The sequence below is a fragment of the Typha latifolia genome, chromosome 10 (assembly GCF_019914945.1).
Source record: "Typha latifolia isolate L0001 chromosome 10, TyphaL0001v2, whole genome shotgun sequence".
Lineage (NCBI taxonomy): Eukaryota > Viridiplantae > Streptophyta > Magnoliopsida > Poales > Typhaceae > Typha > Typha latifolia.
In genome coordinates, this window is record NC_133095.1 from 2,254,188 (window position 1) to 2,275,156 (window position 20,969).

The 20,969-nt window shown below is 37.6% G+C and overlaps 5 protein-coding genes across 9 annotated transcripts; 4 read left to right on the plus strand and 1 right to left on the minus strand.

Moving 5' to 3' along the window:
- Positions 1-50: 50 nt before the first annotated feature.
- On the plus strand, positions 51-4,305 carry LOC140797051 (peptidyl-prolyl cis-trans isomerase FKBP16-4, chloroplastic). The gene is made up of 10 exons (XM_073150330.1): positions 51-291; positions 386-538; positions 1,062-1,117; positions 1,202-1,257; positions 2,327-2,384; positions 2,463-2,537; positions 2,957-3,046; positions 3,402-3,479; positions 3,832-3,872; positions 3,984-4,305. Exons 1-10 carry the CDS (start codon positions 237-239, stop codon positions 4,009-4,011), a joined length of 690 nt encoding a protein of 229 aa, XP_073006431.1. The 5' UTR covers positions 51-236; the 3' UTR covers positions 4,012-4,305.
- Positions 4,184-6,094, plus strand: LOC140797049 (protein CHUP1, chloroplastic-like). Of its 3 annotated transcripts, none has more exons than XM_073150325.1 (3): positions 4,184-4,317; positions 4,408-5,442; positions 5,541-6,094. In XM_073150325.1, the coding sequence occupies exons 2-3, from the start codon at positions 4,603-4,605 to the stop codon at positions 5,976-5,978; spliced, it is 1,278 nt and encodes a 425-aa protein (XP_073006426.1). In that variant the 5' UTR covers positions 4,184-4,317; positions 4,408-4,602; the 3' UTR covers positions 5,979-6,094. The 3 variants fall into 3 exon arrangements, with proteins under 3 accessions (XP_073006426.1, XP_073006427.1, XP_073006428.1); XM_073150326.1 differs by lacking the exon at positions 4,184-4,317 and having other exon boundaries at positions 4,402-4,526; positions 4,682-5,442; XM_073150327.1 differs by lacking the exon at positions 4,184-4,317 and having other exon boundaries at positions 4,425-4,526; positions 4,667-5,442.
- Positions 6,095-6,458: 364 nt separating this feature from the next.
- On the plus strand, positions 6,459-9,104 carry LOC140797050 (GDSL esterase/lipase At5g03810-like). Its single transcript, XM_073150329.1, has 5 exons — positions 6,459-6,905; positions 7,217-7,347; positions 7,445-7,678; positions 8,446-8,701; positions 8,779-9,104. The coding sequence occupies exons 1-5, from the start codon at positions 6,674-6,676 to the stop codon at positions 8,970-8,972; spliced, it is 1,047 nt and encodes a 348-aa protein (XP_073006430.1). The 5' UTR covers positions 6,459-6,673; the 3' UTR covers positions 8,973-9,104.
- A 66-nt stretch (positions 9,105-9,170) lies between these two features.
- LOC140797046 (protein RDM16) lies at positions 9,171-13,989 on the minus strand. 2 transcript variants are annotated; one of them, XM_073150323.1, is made up of 7 exons: positions 13,046-13,942; positions 11,651-11,725; positions 11,450-11,571; positions 10,904-11,353; positions 10,601-10,795; positions 10,365-10,522; positions 9,171-10,284 (listed from the first exon to the last, which is right to left on the minus strand). In XM_073150323.1, exons 4-7 carry the CDS (start codon positions 11,090-11,092, stop codon positions 9,426-9,428), a joined length of 1,401 nt encoding a protein of 466 aa, XP_073006424.1. In that variant the 5' UTR covers positions 11,093-11,353; positions 11,450-11,571; positions 11,651-11,725; positions 13,046-13,942; the 3' UTR covers positions 9,171-9,425. The 2 variants fall into 2 exon arrangements, with proteins under 2 accessions (XP_073006424.1, XP_073006423.1); XM_073150322.1 differs by having other exon boundaries at positions 11,450-11,725; positions 13,046-13,989.
- Positions 13,990-16,444: 2,455 nt separating this feature from the next.
- LOC140795955 (probable glycosyltransferase At5g03795) lies at positions 16,445-20,445 on the plus strand. Of its 2 annotated transcripts, XM_073148783.1 has the most exons (5): positions 16,463-17,002; positions 17,221-17,263; positions 18,548-18,768; positions 19,122-19,470; positions 19,569-20,445. In XM_073148783.1, exons 1-5 carry the CDS (start codon positions 16,854-16,856, stop codon positions 20,235-20,237), a joined length of 1,431 nt encoding a protein of 476 aa, XP_073004884.1. In that variant the 5' UTR covers positions 16,463-16,853; the 3' UTR covers positions 20,238-20,445. The 2 variants fall into 2 exon arrangements, with proteins under 2 accessions (XP_073004883.1, XP_073004884.1); XM_073148782.1 differs by lacking the exon at positions 17,221-17,263 and having other exon boundaries at positions 16,445-17,002.
- Positions 20,446-20,969: the final 524 nt, after the last annotated feature.

Genomic DNA, 20,969 nt, shown 5'->3' on the forward strand with positions numbered 1-20,969 from the left:
AACGAACCGTGTCCTATATAATCATTACATCATCTATCCACATTCACATGAATAAATTCCACGTAAAACTAAAAGAAAGAGGAGATCTAAACCTTTATTGCGATCAAGATGAGAGCAAAATCCAAAACGAGTGGACAAAAATAAGATCAAATTAAGGACGACAAGTACCGGAAAACCAAGTCTGTTTTTATTCATCTCTTCCCCTTCCCTCGCTTCGGGAAGGAAACACTTCCACCATGGAGCTTTCCCTTCTCCCGCATCGCAACGCTCCATTTACAACCCCTTGCTCGAGTAAGAATTCTCCTCCTCCTCCTTCTTCCTCTTCCTCTTCCTCTTCTTCTCTCTCTCTTTGATAGATTCGTTGTTGTTTCCACCTAATTCCTAGTCAGGGGCCGGATCAAGACGCCCAATTTGGCGTCTTTTCGGTGCAAATGCTCGAACGAGCCATTTGGGGAGAAGCAAGATTCGATTTTGTTGTCTCCTGGGGTTTCTCCAACTGACGGGAGGAGATGGTTCTTGGGTCTTCTGGCTGCTTCTGGTGAGTTCAGGCAACCTTTTTTGTCCATTTTTGTTCCAATCCAAGGTTAGGTTTTGTCGAGGCAACAGATAGCAATCAATTCACGGATTACAAGTTGTTTTAGAGAATGGAGTGGAAATGTGGAAGCGGGATCTTTCCCGCTGTTGTTTTTCGTTTGAGCTTTTAGCAACCCTTTATTTCCTTGTTTTTGATTGAATAAGATGCCATTCTCTTTTAATATCAATTTTTTTTAAGAAAATTTTTGGATCATGTTTGATATCAATTCTTCTTTTAATGTAAGAGATTTAGAATATAATACCTCTCTGGTTTTGAATTCCCTTTAGGGAAAAAAAAACATGAAATGTTGTGGTCGTGGAATCGAGAAACACTAATATTCCTTAGCTATCAGAGCTGAGTTTTTCTCCCTTTTAAACTAATCAAGTCCTTAGCTTCAATAGGCTGCAGAAAAAAGTTACAATGATGGCAGCATAGCAGAAAATGTAGTGATCATGTTGTAATTTTTGTTTTTTTCATATGGATTCAGCTACAGGGTTCAACATTGATGGCAAAGCTTATGCAGTTTCCACTAGTAGAAGAGCTGTAAGAGATTTGTTTTACTCCACAAATTATGTCAATTCATAATATAATTGTTACATACTATATTTTTGTGATTCCTCTTTGCAGCTTCGAAGTTCCCAGATACCTGAGAGTGAGTTCACTACCCTACCAAGTGGGCTAAAGTTAGTGCTTTTCCATCTAATATAGTTATATGGTAGTCATTTTTCTTTAATAAGTTAGTCTTGTTTACTTCTACTACTGATGGATATGACAATTTCTTGACACAAACCAAAATGATGTGATAATTTTTTTTGATTCAGGTCATTTATTTTATGCATAATTTTTTCAATTGTAACTAATTGATGATTAAGTTTACAAGATTACTATCCTGGAATTATGACTGGAATTTACATTGGATTAATTATAACCATGAGGGTTCGTTTTCTGAAGCTAACAAATAGCTTATATGAAAGGTAAGAATGAATTTAGTGAGCTTAGTTTCCGTCTGGGCTGATCTTGTGCGGGTCAGCCGGGCAGTCGTCGGATATGCTGTAACACATAAATCTCACACCCATCTAATGGCTCCAAGCATACCTGTATATGGGTACAAGGGGTTGTTGGATGTGACAGATACAATCGAAACCGTCGGATGTGCACAATTATTGGTTGCCTGAACTGTCCCGCACGAGGTCGGCTTGGACGGGATCCCAACCTGAATATAGTATGTAGATAATGCCATGTTACTATCAGCGTCTTTAACATCACCATATTTGGTAGAAGAATATATACGGCAGTTTGTTTTTTGAGTCACAAAGTAACTCCTAATGTTTCTAATATATATTTGTAAATAAAAATGGTATAATTACAAGATAAGTGAGGTGAACAGCAGTTTAGTTGACAGAGAGATTGGAACATTTTTCTCGCGTTACATTTGTTTAACTGATGTGTACTGTAGTAAACATTGATATTCTGAACCACATTAAATAACGTTCTGATCTTCAGGCATAATAGCAATATACTAAAGTTCTATTTTACCTCTCATGAGATTATGTAAAAATGGAATATGGAATTTGAAACACGTATTCATGAACTTATTTTTTTTTCCTTTTCATAAATTACAATAAGTGTGAACTTTTACATGTTTGTATCTTTTTGATTCATACATACCTTTTCACAAGTTTTTTAAAATGGCTGGTGCATTGCCTCCCCGCAGAATGTACTCATATGTTTATCTTATTGCTTTTTGGGCAGGTATTATGATATTAAGGTTGGAGGAGGGCCTAAAGCTGTGAAAGGATCACGTGTTGCTGTATGTTTTGCCGAAGAATCTCTGCTTATTACCTGTTTTTATGTTGTCAACATAAATAACTTTTTTTTTTCATTTTAGGTGCATTATGTGGCCAAGTGGAAGGGTATAACCTTCATGACTAGTAGGCAAGGTCTTGGTGTTGGTGGTGGAACGGTATGGTTGACTATGTGCATATTTTTTTGTTAGCATACAATGTATAATTATAAGGTTTTTTCATTCAGATGACCTGTTACATCATTGATAATTGTACATGTGACTGATTTTTCAATTATAAAAAACAATGTGTCTTGGTGAATGAGGCTCTTCCGTATGAGGTTCAAGGAGGAGAGAAATATGCAACCTTACCCTCACTTCTAAATAGGTTGTTTCTGAGGCTTGAACCTATGACTTCTTAGACACAAGGAGCAATCCTTACGTCACTCCTTGTGACTCACTTCAATATGATTCATTATATTATATGATGTCTGAATCTTGTAATTCTATCTGAAATTGTTATAGCTTCGGCATTTAAAGGTGACTACTTCTCTACTATTTAGGTGGCTCACTTCTAAAGTTTTTTCTTTTCTTTGTAGCCCTATGGGTTCGATATCGGCCAATCAGAGAGAGGCAATGTCCTAAAAGGATTGGATCTTGGGGTCGATGGAATGAAAGTTGGAGGCCAGGTTTGACTGTCTTAAAACTAATCTTTATATAGTACATATTTCATTCATGGTCCAATAATTCCAATCTTTTCAATCGTACTGGTTGTGGACTAAGAAACAATATCTCAAGAGCATAATCTTAAATAACCAGAAGGTGGATCACTATTTTCTTTCCAAGGTTGAGCCATAGATTGATTGCCTGTTTCTTTTCAATGTCATTAGGCTGCTTAGCAGATACTTTATAAACAATTTGCAATATACTTCTCTATTTACAATCATATATTGATTGGGTGAACTCTGCAATTATGCTAGGTTTCTTTGAATGGTAGATACTTCCGTTGCTCTTTAGACTGATACGGAAAGATGTAATTTTCAGAGATTGCTGATAATTCCTCCTGAGCTGGCTTATGGAAGTAAAGGAGTACAAGAAATTCCTCCAAATGCAACAATTGAGGTAAGCAGCATTCGTCAGTGCATTTTATCTTCTTTTTTTTTTACTAGGAGCAACTTCAATGGCCATCACTAAGTAATTCACTGTAAACTAACATTTCTGTTAACTTTACTGTTAACACATTGGGGTTATGACTCTCCTGAGTGATGAATTTATAAGTCCCTTAATTGACTTGTCAAAACAATTTTTAATTCTGTGTGGAAGCATTTATTTGATTTTTCAGTGTATCTGTTCATTATGAATACATCGTTGTTCCACTATCTAAGAGTTTAAGGAGTTGTTTTCTTGCTTTTTCATGAATGGCCAGATGATTTTCTTCTGCCTTGTTGTTATTGCTTTCTTTTATATTCTGCAGATAGATGTCGAACTACTATCAATCAAGCAAAGTCCGTTTGGGTATGTACACTAAATACAATATTTCTTGGTGCTTCTCCAATTTGTTCCATCTCTTCTTTGTTGAAGTTTTGTCAAATAGAAATCTTCAGTAACTTTTGAGTTATCTTACAGGACTCCCGTGAAGATTGTCGAAGGATGAGAGTGAACATCTTTCTCCTACATTGGCTTATAAAGTCTATTATCGCAGTTGCTTTTTTACATCAGAGAAAGAAAATAGATGATGCTATATCTTGATGAACTAGAATGTAATTACAACCATTGTTTCACGATAATTGTAAGTTTTCAGTGGTGGAATTGAGTGCTTGTGTATAGATGAAAGTGTGCACTTCAGGGTTTCTTACATCTTTTTAGCTTGTGAAGCCAACTACTTTCACCTCTTCCTTCAAACAGAAGTAAAGCACACGTCCAACTCGAGTGTTAGTTTTCTTGCTAATTATATATTTTGGTGTGTAATCTTGCCATTTTGTCTGGGCTTAGGCCCAATTTAAGTAAGGATAACCCTAATTAAGCTGTAATTTATTAATGGTGGTGGTAGATGGCATAAGCAACAGATCAACAGGGATTCCAAACCTAAAGGAAAGGAGTTCAAAGATCAAACTCAAGGTAGCCCATCAGGGCACCAACATAGTTTAGCATCCCGCAAGGCAAAGAAAGGTAGGAGAATATTTGGTGCCTTTGCAAAATCCTTCATACTATCACATAAACCTAAATACATGATAAAATCTTCTCTATGGAAAGAGAGAAGAGAACAGTGGATGTTAAACCTCTTCTCCTAAAGATTATCGTTCCCTTAGCTTTTCCATTGGCAGGTTTTATCATCTCCATCTTTATCAACAAGAGCAGAACAAGTGATAAAGATCAAGAAGAAGAGGAAATGGCTTCTCCAGATTGTGTCTCCCAGCATGAGTATGAGGATGAGGAGAGCTCCCACAGCCTGGATGGACCTCTCAGCCATGATGAAGCAGATGCAGAAGAATTGGAGCAATTGAACAAGTTACAGACCTCTGGCACCCTAGAAATTGCGACGACACACTGCGTTGTGGAGTCCAAAGAGATCTCGATCAAGGACATCCAAGAAGGACCCTGTTTAGAAGAAGAGATTGAGAGTCTGAGGAGCATGATAGCTGTCCTTGAAGAGAAAGCTTGCAACTTTGAGTTACAGGTTCATGACTACTGCTGCATGAAAGAGCAGGAGTCTGCATTCCAGAAGCTCCAGATCATGTGCCTGGGTCTCAAGCTTGAATCTTTAGAGGCCCAGAGTCAGAGGCTTGAAGATACTATAACCGAGCTTCGAGTGGCGACGGAAGAGTTTGATGATATGAGAGCTGGCTACAAGATGCTGCAGAGGAAATTTAAGAAGCTCTTCAAACTAAACAAGCATAATTCGCATGTCATTTGTCAACAGATGCTGAATCTTGAAGCTAGAGAGGTAGAATCATCGAGAAGGAATGCAGAGTTGGAACGTGCCATGGAAGAAGTAAAAGACTTGGTTAAGAATTTGCATGAGGAAAGGAAAACGACCAACGAGAGGATAGAAATGAGAGAACCAATACACCAACACACATCAAAGGTAATCGGGATCTTCTACTGATAGTTTTTTTTTTTCATATGTTCTTTCTATAGTAATAGTTCGTCTAACTTGATGAATTCAAGTTTCTTTTTCTGTAGAACAAGGAAGTGATAACCGAAGAATATAACATAAGAAGACCATCAAGCAACAAAGAATTGATATGTCAACTAGCGCAGCTCCGAGATCAGTGGACAGCTGATATGGAGGAGATGATATATCTCGGATGGACTGCTGCATGCTTGAGGCATGAACTGCTAACAAATCAAGAGGAACAAACATTAGAATTGCCAAGAGACAAGGGAGATCAATTGATAGTGGAAGTATCAGTAAATGACAAGGCTCAACATTGCAATGTAGAGTTTCATGATTCCGAAAGTCCCTCATTGACTGGAGATGTTAGAGAACATTGCAAGGATATCACGGTGGCGAATGGCTATCGGGGTTTGACAAAGCCAAGATTGTTCCACAAGCTTAAAGGATGGGCTAATGGGAAGGGGAAGTCCAAGAGATCATGTCTTAGAGACAAAATTAATTGAGATTTCTAAGATTCAGTTGAATACTTTTAAGATCAACTGATTAACTACATACAAATGTATCAGCTGCTGTATTTATAAGTTAAAGATGGAATCAATAACATAAAAACTCATTTCTACGTCATTGGTTTAAATTTCTAGGCTGAATTAAGATTTTCTGATATGTGTATAATTGGTTTCATTACTCAGATTGTGCCTCCTAATTTGGTTATGATTTGAACTCCTCTAATTCCAACTAGAAGTTTATATGCCATATTCATATCCACTGTTGTACCTCTCCTCATGAATTATACCTTATCTATAACAATATAAGAAGATTTTTCTTTCTCATTCTCTGAACTCTCTTGGAACAAATGACAATAAAACTCATGCAAAGCACTAGGACTTGGAGGTGCAAAACATGCTCCACTTCTATTTACCCCACCACTTGTTGCACTTTAACAATTCACTATTTAAAAACTTTGCAAGTGCCCTCTCCTCACTCTTCCATTACATCATGTGTCTCCTTCTTTAGATGCTCAAATCCACACCCATCTCTACTTGTGTCCCACCACCCATATTCCCAAACTCCAACAACCCAAATCCCCCAAACGTTCTCCTCTTCCACTATTTATCTCCCACATTCTCTTCTTCCCTTCTCACCTAACTACTCTTGGCTTACAAACCCAAGAAGAGAAGCTTTTGCACAACACTTCAGTATGATGATGGTGATCTTTGTGGCCCAAGTGTTAGTTGCTCTGGTTGGGCTCTCTCATGGGCAGAGCCTGGTTCCAGGTGTTGTCATCTTTGGGGACTCAGTTGTGGATTCTGGTAACAATAACAATCGACTCACGCTTGTCAAGGCCAACTTCCCACCTTATGGAAGAGATTTCAGCAACCAATTACCCACTGGGAGGTTCTGCAATGGCAAACTGGCCACCGATTTCACTGGTAAGAAGTCTATGATTCTTCCCTTTCTTTAAGTTAATATCCACTTTAAGGTTTAACATTGGAATTTTTCTGTTTGTTATAAAGAAAATTATATACCTCAGGAATTAATGTAACAATTGCTGATAGACTTGACCAAAAGGGTGAATATTCTCCTTTGAGAAGCGATATAATTAGTTTATGTCGGTTTAAGTTACATGGTTAGAGTAATATCAGGCTCCATGGACCAATTAATGGAAATAGAACATAGGACTGAATAGAATGATAAAAAATGTAGGTTGTAAAAATCTAATAAGCTTACTTGTTTTGTGCAGTTGAGAACTTGGGCTTTACTTCATACCCACCATCTTATCTGAGCAAAGAAGCACAAGGGGAGAACCTCTTGGCTGGTGCAAACTTTGCCTCTGCTGCCTCTGGCTACTTGGATATGACTGCAAACCTCTATGTGACTGCTTTAGAATTCGTGATTATACTAGAATAGCTTATTCTTATTTTGGCACTTGGGAGTACTAATGATGGTTAGACTGGTGCCCATGTTGCAGAATTCAATTTCACTGACCCAGCAGCTGCACTACTACAAGGAGTACCAATCCAAGGTGGTGGCGATCGCCGGAAAGGAGGATGCGGCCGACCTTTTTAGCGGCTCAATCTATGTTCTTAGCACGGGGAACAGCGACTACGTGCAGAATTATTACATCAATCCCCTCCTTTACAGTGTCTATACTCCTGAACGATTTGCTGACCTGCTTGTTCAATCTTTCAACTCCTTCATTGAGGTCTCCCTTCTTATACTAACTTTTATGCAAGCTAATTTATCTCAATGGAGTCCTAATAACTAATAGTAGTAACCAAGCATCTGAGACCATGCATATAAATAGTAGGTAGTGGCTATCAAGTTAAATTTTTAGTAAGTACTTGTTGTCTTTGTCATGCGTATAAAGTAGAGAGTTACATGTTTATATCAAATATGTTGGAGCATCACATGAATTTAAATCACTTGCTTATATTGATAATTCAGCATGTATTTTTTAATTATTTTTTTCCTTTTTATAACTTGTAGATTTATGGCTTGCTTGGATAGCATTTGCTTCATAATTTATTGCTAATGATTAATTAGAAATCCAAGATGATATGAAATTCTATGTGAATAAGAATTTGACTTATTACTATCGTAACTTCCAAGATTGGTTGTTTTTGAGGCAATCAAACTTAGAAGTTGGCAGTCAACAAATGCAGTTTTAAAGGTGTGAGATGATAGAACTGGCAGTAATTTATTTCATCAGATCCCATGTATCACCATTAATGCTCTGATATATTCACCATTCTTCCTTTATTAGCATCCTTGGGACTTCCCCATTATTTAATGGCAAAACAATCCTTTCAAACAAAATAGTTGCAGCAGAAATAGCATTTCCTTTTCAATCTCTTCAACTGGTTCCAACCTTCGCATCTTTCCTACATGCTTTCTTTTTCTGTCAGACATTTATGTTTGAAATTTCATAAAGGTGTGTAGATATAATTAGTTTATGACTTCGTTGATCAGAATCTATACAATCTAGGAGCAAGAAGGATCGGGGTGACATCGCTGCCCCCGATGGGCTGTTTGCCAGCAGCCATAACACTCTTCAGCGGCGGCAATAACAACTGTGTCGCCCGTTTAAACAACAATGCTATCACATTCAACAAGAAGATCAATGCAGCCTCCCAGATCCTGAAGAAGCGATACTCTGACCTGAAGCTTGTCATCTTCGATATCTACAACCCGCTTCTTGAGCTCATCAAGAACCCGTCGAACGATGGTAATTACTGCAAATGCTTTGCTCGAAGTTCTACAAGCTTCAGGATCTCTTTCTAACAATTAGAGTTGCAACGTTAGGGTTCTTTGAGGCAAGGAGGGCATGTTGCGGAACTGGAACAATCGAGACATCGCTCTTATGCAATTCGAGGTCGATAGGGACATGCTCTAATGCGTCTGGCTATGTTTTCTGGGACAGTTTTCACCCTACAGAGGCTGCAAACCAGGTCTTGGCAGATGCACTCCTGCTCCAGGGAATTGATCTCATCTCCTAAGAAACAGTGGTGCCTCACTCTAGAACATCCCCATCCTTCCACCTATCTAGATTAAAGACTACTTTGTATATATTCATAAGAATGTTTTAAGTGGTTTGATACTGGATAGGTAATGCATGGTATTTTTACGAAGAACAAGCTTCAATAAGACATGACGCAGATGTTACTACTGCAAATGTAATAAACATGGTACAGACATGGCAGCAAACAAGCAGGACAAATATCATTCAACACCTTAAAAACGCTTCTTGCAAGAAGATACAAAAAGGATATCGAACTAAGCATTACTAGCCATCGATCCCAATCAAGAATACAAGAAACAAGCTTCCGCAGTGCAGAGACAAGAGATGGCGAGCACAAGAAAGCTAGGGTGAAAGAGGGAAAATAGTACTTCGAATCCGTACTTTCGCATCTGGAAATTGGGGACACAATCTAAATGATAAGCGCATCAGATTACAGTAATTCTTCTGAGAAATTAACAGCCAGATCCCAGTAGTGTGGAACCCCAGCATCGGCGAACAACTTCCTCGCAGCAGCCTCACTTCTACATTGGTGAACAAGGAACTTATTGAAGCTGGATTTTGCAACACTACCCTGCCACACCAAGACACAACTATTAGTTGGCTCATCCGGTTTTTCATCTGCATCATCCTCACTGCCCACAGCAGCTGCCCAGTCAATCCGTTGCAGCATCAGCTTGCTGTACCGTTTGATTGGCTTTCTCCCTCCCTCGACAACCACAACGCTTATGCCATCCGAGATAACAACGCAGCCCGTCAGTCGGTTCTCTTGGGCATTCACATCAACTTTAAAGCGTGTCTGTGGGTGCGAAAGGTCCCTGATTTTGTAGACAGAAACTAGAGTCTCCAGTGTGCTTTGATCCTCAAAAAGCTTCCTTTCTTTCTTCTCACGACGTTCTGCAGGAGTAAGCTTGCGGGCAATGTTTCTGTCAACATGAGCTTGTTCACGCTCAGCAGCAGCACTACGTATTTCCATCTCAAGGCGTGTAGGATCTTGAGTTGCTTCAGTGCCTAGAACTTTCATGAGATTGCTCATCTTAACCTTGGCCTTAGGGGGCTCTAAGAGCCCTTGCCTAATCATTTCTTGCCTGTCTCTTTCCTTCGCAAGACGCCTCTGAGTCCTTAGTTTCTTCTGCTCCTTCTTTGTCAACTTAAGGGGTTGTGGTGGCGGAGGTGCAGGCTCTGCTGGCGGCTCAATAGGACGTGGATGCTCTATATAAATTGTGATCTTGTCCATATTCAGTTTTTCCTCAGAAACGTCGTAAGAACCTGAAAGAATAATTTGTTTGTCCCTGACAGAACAAGATCAGATCAGTAATTTGCTTACATTGCAAGTAAGGCATACTAGAATCACAGAGAAATGGAAGCGTACCACCACTCAATATCAGGAATCTCTTCCTTCTTTTTCTCTTTAGAAACTCTTGCTGCTACAGTTATTAAGTTTGGGTTGATATCCGCCTCAGCTTTTGCCTTGGCAAGCTGAGCCTGCTTCACTTTTAACTCCTTAGCTTGTGCTTCACCAAATTGACTCTGAAAATCAAGACATCAGGGCAAGGTAAAGTTGCAGCAAATGTAACAGAAAAAAATAACTTAAAGCACTATAGACACCTTGATCCTTTGCATTTCGGCAATTTTTGACATTTTTCCTTCCTCTACAAACTGAAACCCGGGCCTTTTAGGCCTAAGAAGCTTTGTCTTATTAATACCCATGTTTGGGTCAAAATGAGGATTTGATTCCACATTAGAATCTAAGTCTGGCCTAATTATTTGGAATGCTTCTTTCTTCTGTTTGTTTATGTTGACCTGTCAAAATAAAAAATAAATTTAAAAAAAAAAGATAAGAACTCAAGTTCACCCATTTAGAGGCAGTCAGGCAGCTAACAGAAAACGAATATAAGTTGCAATAATCACCTTGAGAGTACTGAGATTTGTCAGTTTAGGCATATTAATAACATTCCCATGTTCATCAATCTCCCTACCCTGTGCATCCAAACGCAGAACAGGAGCTTTGGCAGGTCTCTGAGGTGCAACCACTTCAGATACTGGACCAGGGAACATATTTATGAGCGGTGCAAACTCTGGATCCTGGCGGAACCCCATCTTAGCAGCAAGCTCTTGTGCTCTCTTTACTGCTTCAATATTAGAAATGTTAGTGAGCTCAGGTATGCCACCTATTGCAGCTTGCTTTCCAGATGATGTACTTCCCACTGCTAAATTGGCCGTTGCTTCAGGAGGGGCTGCAGAAGCAGTTGTAAAACTGAAAGCAGACTGTGTTCCTGAACCTGACAGAGGAACTCTATTTTCATCTTTCTTGGATGTCACCAATGAGTTATTAGAGCTCGTGCTGCCAAGTTTATTAAGCTGTGAAAAGATAGGAAGGAAGATTTAGAACAACTGCAGAAACATAATAATGTTATTCATGAACAGTACAGGAGACTATGCCAAGTCTATAATTACCGCTGGTATCTTCTTCAGCTTTTCAGACAATTCCTTCTGCAACTGTAAAGCTTTTTTTGCTTTTGCTAAAGCATCAAGAGACAGGTTGCCAGATTTGCCAGCAGTTGAAGTTGCTGTCCCATCTGTACTAGATTTTCCAGGAACCTCATCAGATCTAATACTAACTCCCTCATTTTCATTGGTGGTAGTTATTGAAGATACCTTGGTAGGAAGGGGATGAGAAGAAGAGGTCACTGAAACCTTTGATGCCACAACCAGCGGTTTCTGAGCAGCATTCTGTAAGACCCAAAAATGTAAAAGAAAGTCAACATACAAAAAATCACAAAGAGCCCCAAATACAACCAATAAATGTCGCAGTAACATTATTACCAACATGCTTAAAGCAGTATAACAAGATACATAATAGCCAATGGCATGACAAATTGTTGAGAAATCTAATTATGACAAAATTACATAACCTGGGAACAAATGGCAATTAAGCTCAGAGCTGAACAGTGAAGAAAATTCATGTAGCTCAAGGTTCGACCAAAAGATCAAATAAGAATATACATGAAATCAAACCGGATATTTGCATTTCAATACTAAGACGTCCATGATAAGGATGGGAAAGGGTAGCTCAAGCTTCGACCATAAGATCAAATAATAATATATGAAATCAAACCGGATAATTGCATTTCAATACTAAGACGTCCATGATAAGGATGGGGAAGGGTGAAAGAGAACAAGTGAGCTAGTCTCTTAAAATTGATCATCATGAAATATGTATTCCTTATATAAAAAATTTACCACATCTTCTACTGAAAATCTAACTACCGAGATTGATTCTTAGGTGTCAGAATATTTATCTTAAGCTCCAAAATCTATCAAATGAAGAGGTCTATCAAATTTTCCAAATTGACTTACCAGATGAACCAATTCCATATCAAAATGGTTTATGTACTCGCATACCTACCTACAAGTGCCGGAATGTCCTTGGTACACATGTTCCATGTATATCTCAGTATGCGCATGTCATTTTAAAGTTATCAATAAGCATAAGTTATTGCAATTTAATAATATGAAGATAGCACATTCAAAAGATCTTCCTCATGCTTCCAGACTAGAGTCTTGGTTGTGTTGTTGCACTAGAATCTATTAAATGTAGTTCAACTAACGCATATTATAAAATTTGACAACCATAGCCCCAACCTCAAAATATGCTAGCTAGCTGTACATGAAGAGAGCTTTATTTGTACTTTAAACTTAATGAATTCATCAAGAACAACTTAGTTAATAGTTGATAAAAATAAAATACTGGAACTACCTCTCTAAAATCTTCTGTATGTATTAAGATTAAATACTATTGCTTATCATTTTCTATTTACTTTCACAGAGTTATTTGTGCATACTACTTATGAGACCAAAATATCAAAATCAAGGACAGACAGAGATCAACTCATTGTACATCATGACTTGGAGCATAATTTATCAAAGCAATGCAATGTTATCTGGTCTTCATTATTTTTTAGATCAAACAAACCATTCGTTCAACAAGATCCAAGGTTTTAGGGAGGCAGAGACAATGAACATGAGGAATGAAGAAAGGAAGATACTCACATTAACTGCCGAACCGCCCTTCTCCAATGCATCATTCTCCTGGTTACCATTAGCCACCTGTTTGTCCGTAGAAAAACTTACTGTTTTTGATCCGTCTTCCTGTCCAAAATCTCCATTCCTTGCCCTGTCTTTAACCCTATTCTCCGGTTTCGTCTCTTCCTCGTTAACGCCATCACTGAACTTCCTTTTCTCCCTCTTTTTTCTATCATCCACCGCATTCAAGTATCCTTCTTTCGACTTCCTCTCATTCCTATCGACCTCCGCGTCAATTAAATTCGTATCCCTCTCTTCTTCCCTCTCGTCCATACGAACGCCATTCTTATCATCATCAAAACGCCGTCTTTCCCTCTTCTCCTCTCTCACCACGTCGAAAACCCTAACCCGCTTCCCGTCCCCGTCCAACTCTTCGTCTCCGCTATGCTCTTTCCTCTTCCTCGAGGAGCGGCGGTTCTCGACCCCATCAAGATCCACGGAATCCCTGGTCCGACTCGCAGACCTCTCCCCCTCGACATCAGAAGGGGATTCGTCTCGGGATTGGTGACGGCGATGGCGCCTCTCCTTCTCGCGCCGGTGTTCGGTATCGGAAGGGGAATCCTCGCTCCGGGATCGGCGGCGTCGGCGCTCGTCGTCCTCTTCGCGGTGATGACGATTCCGGTGCTTGTGATCTCGATCTCGCTCTTGATCTCGATCGCGATCCCGGTGGTAGTTTCTCGAGGAATCGCGATCGCGTTCTCGATTCTTCTCCTTCTTGTCGCGTTCGTCTCGAGATCGCCGGGTCGATCGATCTCTCTCGGAAACCCTATCCATGGCGAGCTAGGGTTTCACTTACGCACTTGGGATCGCAAAGGAGCTGTTCTCCGGATTTTGTTGCATATATAAAGGGTTTTTAACTGGCCCAAAGGTTAATGGGCTTACTTCATTATTTAAAACTAACGAACTCTTTCATTCTACATCTCATACTATGTTTATATGTTTCGACATGATAAAAGTAAAATATATAAGGATTTAAATGATAAATATTCGTAGATAAGGTGTTTTTAAAAAACTTTTATCTATTTTTATTTTTGAACCTCGTGGAGTTGTTATTTAATAATATTGCATAAATAAGGAAGCTGCATGCAAATTTCTCTCATTTTGGTAAACTTTTAATTTAGCACCTCGTGTATAAGTGAATTTTAGATTTAATAATATAGCAGAAATATAGGGCACTGGACGCAAATTTCTTAATTTTTTTGGTGAAGTTTTTATAAAACACCCTATAAGTGAATTTGACTCAAATAATATTGCATATAAGTGAATTTTCGGTTCAATAACATTTCAGGTTGTAAAAACATTTCTTTTTTAGTTTAGTAAAGTTTACATTTTAACATCCTATATAATATACATGAATTTTCAGTTTGAATAATATTGCATAATTACAGGGTGCTAAACACAAACTTATTTATTTATTTAATGAAACTTCAATTAAATTTCATTAAAAATGGGGTTCTAAATGCAAATTTCTTAAACTTTTAGAAAATTATAAATTTAACATCCTATATATATTTATATATTAATTTTGATTCAAATAAATAATGCATAACACCAGGTGCTAAATGCAAATTCCTTTATACCTTGTGAAGTTTTCTATATAACTTAATTTTCAGTTCAATAATATTTTATAAATATGGGGCTAAATGCAAATTTCTTTAACGTTTTGGAATGTTTATATTTAACACCCTATATATTTGTGTGAATTTTCGGTTCAAATAATATTGCTTAGTTACTGGGTGCTAAATGCATCTTTTTTTTTTAAGTTTACGTTTAAACCCGAATATAACTGAATTTCAAATTCAATAAAATTTCGTAAAAACGGGGTGCTAAATGCAAATTTCTAGTAAAGTTACATTTAAAATCCTATATAAATTAATTTTGGGTCCAAATAAATATAGCATTATATAGGGTGCTAAATACAAATTTGTTTATTCTTTGTTAAGTTCTTATTTAACACCCTGTGTATAAGTGAATGTTCATCTCCATAATATTCTATATATACAGGGCGCTAAATGCAAATTTCTTCAGTATTTTGGTAAAGTTTACATATAACACGGTTCAAATAATATTGCTTAATTACAGGATACAAATGGAAATTTTCTTTATTTTTTTTGTGAAGTTTTCATTTAACACCCTGTATCTAACTGAGTTTTCAGTTCAATAATATTTCATACAAACAGGGTGCTAAACACAAATTTTTAACATTTTGTGAAGTTTACATTTAACACCATATATGTCAATTTCAGTTCGAATATAATACAAGGTGCTAAAGGTAAACTTTTTTTTTTTTTAAAGTTTACACAATTGAATTTCACTTCAATAATATTTCATACAAAACGGGTGCTAAATGCAAATTTCTTTAACTTTTTGGTAAATTTTACATTTAACACCCTATATATGTTAATTTTCAGTTCGTATGATATTGCATAAGACAGGGTGCTAAATGCAAATTTGTAAGTGAATTTTCAGCTCAATAATATTTTATAAATATGGGGCACTAAATGCAAATTTCTTTAATTGTTCATGAAGTTTACATTTAACACCCTACGTATGCAAATTTTCTGTTCAAATAATATTGCGTGATTACTGGGTTCTACATGCAAAATTTCTTAATTTTTTGTAAAGTTTTCATTTAACACCCTGTATATAAGTGAACTTCAGTTTAATAATAATTCATAAATGCGGGGTTCTAAATGCAAACTTCTTTATTTTTTTGGTATACTTTACATTTAACACCCTACACATATGCAAATTTTCTGATCAACTACTATTGCATAAGTGCAGGGTCTTAATTGTAATTTTCTTAATTTTGGTAAAGTTTTCTTTTAAGACCCCATATATGTGAATTTTATTTTCGATTATTTTTAATTTAGGGACCCTGTAATGTGTTACAACTTAAAAAAGCCAAACAAATTCGAAATCCAAACCCAAAGAGCCCGATACCAAACCAATTCGAAATCCAAATCCAAACCACAAGCTTTCGGTAATTTTCAACGGCTGCTTCGTTTCTTCTCCGCAAAGCCAAGAAAGAGATGCTTCCGACTCGTGTCGAGTGCGCCGCACCACAACGTAACTTATCTCCCGCCACCTGGCTCATTTATTCTGTCACGTAACGCTTATCTACGTAGCCTCTTCCCAATTACCTTCCTCTCTCCTCTCTCCTCTCTCCTCTCTCTCTCTCCTCTAATTTGACCATCAATTAATTACCCAAAAAAAAAGAAATAACTTGCATTAATGCCTTTTTATTCCATTCCATCTCGTCCAATTCCAAACATGACCCCATTAATTTCGAGAAAATTACAAAGACGGTGCCTTCCAAGTTGGTTCCTTAATAAGAAGATAATTGGGAAGTGAAATTGGAGATTCACTGAAGCCAAGGTTTATTCCCATGTATCTCTCTCTCTCTCTCTTTCTCCTTCTCTCGTTATCAATAATGAGAATACCATACACGTTTAACTCCGGAAGCTTTTATTTGATTCTCAGTGATAAAGAAATAATTACCTCTTCCTAATATATGTACATATATATAACCAAGCCCAGGGTCTAGTCTCCACAAAAAAGTTTATTGTAGTAATTATGAGGGACTCTTCTTCTTCCTCTTCTTCTTTGACATGGTTGCATGGCCATGGAAAAAAGCCAGTGGTGTTATGCTTGGTGGCATCTCTCCTTCTGGTGTCAGTTATGGTGTTGGCTTTTGATTCCAAGACACCCACTTCTTGGTTCTCTTCATACTACTATTCTCCCAACTTGAGCTCCAGGGATAGAAGAAGTGCTGATGCTCTCTCGGTCACATCATCTTCCTCTACTCTTGGTGCTAGTAGTAGTGAAGAAGGGGTTGTCGATCAGTTCTATAGTTCTTATGCTTCTCTTCCTCCTACGGCGGCGCCGAGCCCAGCCCCGGTCCCGGCACCGGCGCCGGCGCCTGTAAGTAGCCTTCTTCTTCTTTTTGTTATAATTTATTTTGATGTGGTGCTTGATTTCTTATGCATGGTGTGGTTGTTACTTTGTTCGCAATACTGATTTGATGTGGGTATTGGTGAGAAGAAACGGCTCAATTTTGCAATAATGGCTTACTGGATTAATTTATGTTATACATGCATGCATTTGAAGAAAGAGAGTTATTCTTTTCTTCTTTCTGGTAGGAGAATTTGGACATTCTTTCTTCTAGCATACAAGAGAACAAAAGTAAGCACTCTTATCTCTCAACCCTTGGATTTGGGCATCAGACGGCTTGGATTGTTGGAACTTTCTGGAGCTTTCTCTATCTACCTTTCTCTTGTTCTTTTAAGGCATCAAGGATTGAGAACAATTGTTCATCTATGGTGTGGAATTCCATGATCAATCCCCTTTTTACACGCACTGTTTTGGTAAAAAGACATTAGTACTTGAAAGAAACCCATTGGTTGGGCATCATCACAGAAATAATTTGTGGCAGTGAAATTTTAGACCCCAAATTTGGAGATAAGAACATATAATGCAGTGCAATGCTTGGAATGACTTTTGGACACCTTAATATTATGTGTTTTATAGCTCAAATTATTTTCCAGTTGTCTTTAGTTATCATAAAAAATCTTAGAATGACATGCTACATGTGAATTATGCAAAAGTTATATATAGAGAGGATGCCGATATAGAAGTTATATTCAAAATTGTGTTATTTAAGCACAGGACGGTCTTCCATTTGATCACCCTGACATGCAGCTATATGATTAGAAGGTTATTGAATTTGCTTCCATATAAGTGGAAAGAAGGAATTTTTTTTTTCTAGGTGGCTTCTGTGAAAAGGGAGTCTAAATTTCTTCAGTCTTGCATTTTGAAACATGCCATACAAGGATATCTTCTTCATGCTATATGGATGTTTGATGCTATAACATTCAATGTCTTCTTTGAGAAGTCTTCTGAATTTGACATCAATTGTTGTTTGAAGGCTAAGGTTTTGGTTCTAAGCTTATAGCTTTGACATCGTAGTCGAATTGGTCTCATCTATTAATTTGGTGTAATTCTTTGTTTCCTTGTTCCTACCAGTTTACAGTTGATGGTTTCTGTGGAAGGAGAGACTGACAGTTGGTCTTGTCCTTGTTTTCTGTGGAAGGAGAGACTGACAGTTGGTCTTATCCTTCTCCCATAATTCAAACCTATGAGCTTTAGTTGTGGAACAAATATCCCTAATTTCCTCCAAAGCTATCTTTTCTCTACTATTTCAAATGTTTATTTGATATTAATCATATGCTTTAAGAAGTCCTTGCCAGATCTCATGAGTGGTTTTAACTACCCCAGATTTCAGAAGAACAGAATGATAGGTTCCAAACTCAGATAGTGGAGAATTTGGGACTATTTATTCTTCCATTAATTACTTCTTACATTGTAACTAATCTAGATGGTGTTAGATTTCTTATGGTGCTATATGTACTTTTACTTGTAATAATTTCTTAATATATATATGCGAAATGTGACAGTTTGTCATGGTAGGCTGCAGTATATATCAGGGACTCAATTTCAGAAGCTGCAATACAATTGACTACAGGACCAAGGAGACGAGATGTCAAATTGGAGAAAATTGAGCTTGATCTAGCCAAAGCTCGAGCTGCTATCAGAGACGCCATCTCAAATACGAACAATCGATCTGCGTTGGCTGATATAGATTATGTACCGCAAGGTCCAGTATACAGGAATGCATATGCATTTCATAGGTAGGAAGATGAACACCTGGTAGATGCCTTGCAAATTGCATATCGATCCATTAATCTGCTTTCTTTTCGCAAAAGAGAACTTTTGTTGATAATTGAAATGAGTATACATTCAAAAGGATCGTAACGGTGATGATCACAATAATTGTTCAGAAGAGTCTTGATGATTAGTAGCTGAGAATCAAGTTGCTTCTTATCCTGCTATTAATCTACTCTTAATCAAAGAAAAATCATTTTATATCTACTTATGTCCTTTTGGAAGTGGCAAGAGGATTAGTTTTCATACTGCTTGTAGAGAAAAATAAGATCAGCGAGTTTGCATTTCTCTTCTGACAACATCTTTTTAAAATATGCAGGAGTTATTTAGAAATGGAGAAGTTGTTTAAGGTCTATATTTATGAAGAAGGGGAACCTCCAATATTCCATGATGGACCCTGCCGGAGTATATATTCAACTGAGGGAAGATTTATCTACGCCATAGAGATGGAGAACCAGATGCGAACAAGAGATCCAGAGCTAGCTCATGTGCATTTCCTTCCGTTTAGTGTAGTGAATATGGTTCGATTGATTTATGAGCCAAACTCGCATAATATGGAGCCCTTGCGACGAACAGTGTTGGATTATATCAATGTTATTTCTGGCAAACACCCGTATTGGAACAGAAGCCTTGGTGCAGATCATTTCATGCTTTCATGCCATGACTGGGTATGAAGAAAACTCTTATTATGCCTAAGTGATCATATCAAACATAGTTTTTTTTTTCTTTAATCTACAAAAAATTGTTTGCATTGATCTAATTGCAGGGGCCTTCTGTTTCGTCGACGAATCGCCATCTATTTTTGAACTCCATCCGTGTGCTCTGCAATGCAAACACATCAGAAGGTTTCAACCCTTCCAAAGATGTCTCCCTCCCCGAAATCAACATCAAATCAGATGTCATCGCAGGAATGGTCGGAGGACCGTCAGCTTCACACCGTCCGATCCTCGCATTCTTTGCCGGCGGCAATCATGGCCCTGTCCGGCCTTTGCTGTTGAAGCACTGGAAGGACAAGGACAGCGATGTGCACGTAACTGAATACCTACCTAAAGGAGTGTCATACTACGACATGATGAGGAAGAGCAAGTATTGCCTATGTCCAAGCGGATATGAAGTGGCGAGTCCAAGAATCGTGGAGGCAATCTATCTTGAATGTGTACCGGTGACGATCAGCGATCACTATGTACTTCCTTTCAGCGATATCATAAACTGGAGAGCCTTCTCAGTCCAGGTCTCACTAGAGGACATACCAAATATTAAGAACATTCTGATGAGTATTTCGCCTAGGCAATATATAAGGATGCAGAGGAGAGTGAGGGTGGTGAGAAGGCACTTCATGGTGAATAATCCTCCGAAAAGATTCGATGTGTTCTATATGATCCTTCATTCGGTGTGGCTTCGAAGGCTCAACGTTCGAATTCATCAAGAAGATTGATTCAATGCTGTGCACAGATTCAGAGGGAAATAAGTTTGATCTTTTTGAACGTATAGTTGAATTCTGTTATAGTGTAGATGTGCAGTGTTGTCGTCCTGCCATTCTTTTGTGCAAGTGGGTGTTAAATTTGTAAAATAAGAGGCTGAAACCACCACCCTCTTTCTGAACTTTTTGTTTCACTTTAATTAAAAGCTCTTCTGTTTCATTTGATTGTGGTGTTTCAATTTTGTTTTTAATTCCGATAGCATTTGAATTAAATAATTCTTTGAACTTAGTTCTCTATGTGTTCTCTAAAATTCAGGCAGTGATGTTTTTTTCACTCTGTGCTCGCTAAGAAATAAGTTAGAATTTCATCTCTAAATAAATATAAAAAGATGATTGGTATTGTCTTTTAAATAAAAACTCATCTCCATGGTAACTAACCAATTTCTTGTCATACTTCTATAGAAATTATTTGGCAATTTAATGGTTAGACTTAACGACTTAGTTTGGTTGATGGCTCAATGGTGCGATGGCTTGAAATAATATTGTAGTGGAGTTTAGTTCAAAGCAATACGACGTTTAATCCAAAGTAATAGCTTGGTGATGCATAGTTTAAAGTAATAGCTTGGTAATGCATAGTTTAAAGTATAAATTATATGACTTAGTATATTGGCTAAAATATAGTAAGATATAAGTGTCTTTATATTTAGAAATAGTTACTTCTTTGTTAAGTCTATATTAATCTTCAAA

What these genes read in the sequence shown, in the direction of transcription:
- LOC140797051 (XM_073150330.1), top strand. Translation starts at nt 237, where the DNA reads ATGGAGCTTTCCCTTCTCCCGCATCGCAACGCTCCATTTACAACCCCT. An exon ending in ATTTACAACCCCTTGCTCGA is followed by an intron (nt 292 to 385) that starts GTAAGAATTCTC and finishes CCTAATTCCTAG; the next exon opens with TCAGGGGCCGGATCAAGACG. An exon ending in CTCCAAATGCAACAATTGAG is followed by an intron (nt 3,480 to 3,831) that starts GTAAGCAGCATT and finishes TATATTCTGCAG; the next exon opens with ATAGATGTCGAACTACTATC.
- LOC140797049 (XM_073150325.1), top strand. Translation starts at nt 4,603, where the DNA reads ATGGAAAGAGAGAAGAGAACAGTGGATGTTAAACCTCTTCTCCTAAAG. An exon ending in TACACCAACACACATCAAAG is followed by an intron (nt 5,443 to 5,540) that starts GTAATCGGGATC and finishes CTTTTTCTGTAG; the next exon opens with AACAAGGAAGTGATAACCGA.
- LOC140797050 (XM_073150329.1), top strand. Translation starts at nt 6,674, where the DNA reads ATGATGATGGTGATCTTTGTGGCCCAAGTGTTAGTTGCTCTGGTTGGG. An exon ending in ACTGGCCACCGATTTCACTG is followed by an intron (nt 6,906 to 7,216) that starts GTAAGAAGTCTA and finishes TGTTTTGTGCAG; the next exon opens with TTGAGAACTTGGGCTTTACT. An exon ending in ATATGACTGCAAACCTCTAT is followed by an intron (nt 7,348 to 7,444) that starts GTGACTGCTTTA and finishes CCCATGTTGCAG; the next exon opens with AATTCAATTTCACTGACCCA.
- LOC140797046 (XM_073150322.1), bottom strand. Translation starts at nt 13,852, where the DNA reads ATGGATAGGGTTTCCGAGAGAGATCGATCGACCCGGCGATCTCGAGAC. An exon ending in AGCTGAAGAAGATACCAGCG is followed by an intron (nt 11,354 to 11,449) that starts GTAATTATAGAC and finishes ATCTTTTCACAG; the next exon opens with CTTAATAAACTTGGCAGCAC. An exon ending in ATTCCTGATATTGAGTGGTG is followed by an intron (nt 10,285 to 10,364) that starts GTACGCTTCCAT and finishes TTGTTCTGTCAG; the next exon opens with GGACAAACAAATTATTCTTT.
- LOC140795955 (XM_073148782.1), top strand. Translation starts at nt 16,655, where the DNA reads ATGAGGGACTCTTCTTCTTCCTCTTCTTCTTTGACATGGTTGCATGGC. An exon ending in CGGCACCGGCGCCGGCGCCT is followed by an intron (nt 17,003 to 18,547) that starts GTAAGTAGCCTT and finishes TTGTCATGGTAG; the next exon opens with GCTGCAGTATATATCAGGGA. An exon ending in AATGCATATGCATTTCATAG is followed by an intron (nt 18,769 to 19,121) that starts GTAGGAAGATGA and finishes TAAAATATGCAG; the next exon opens with GAGTTATTTAGAAATGGAGA.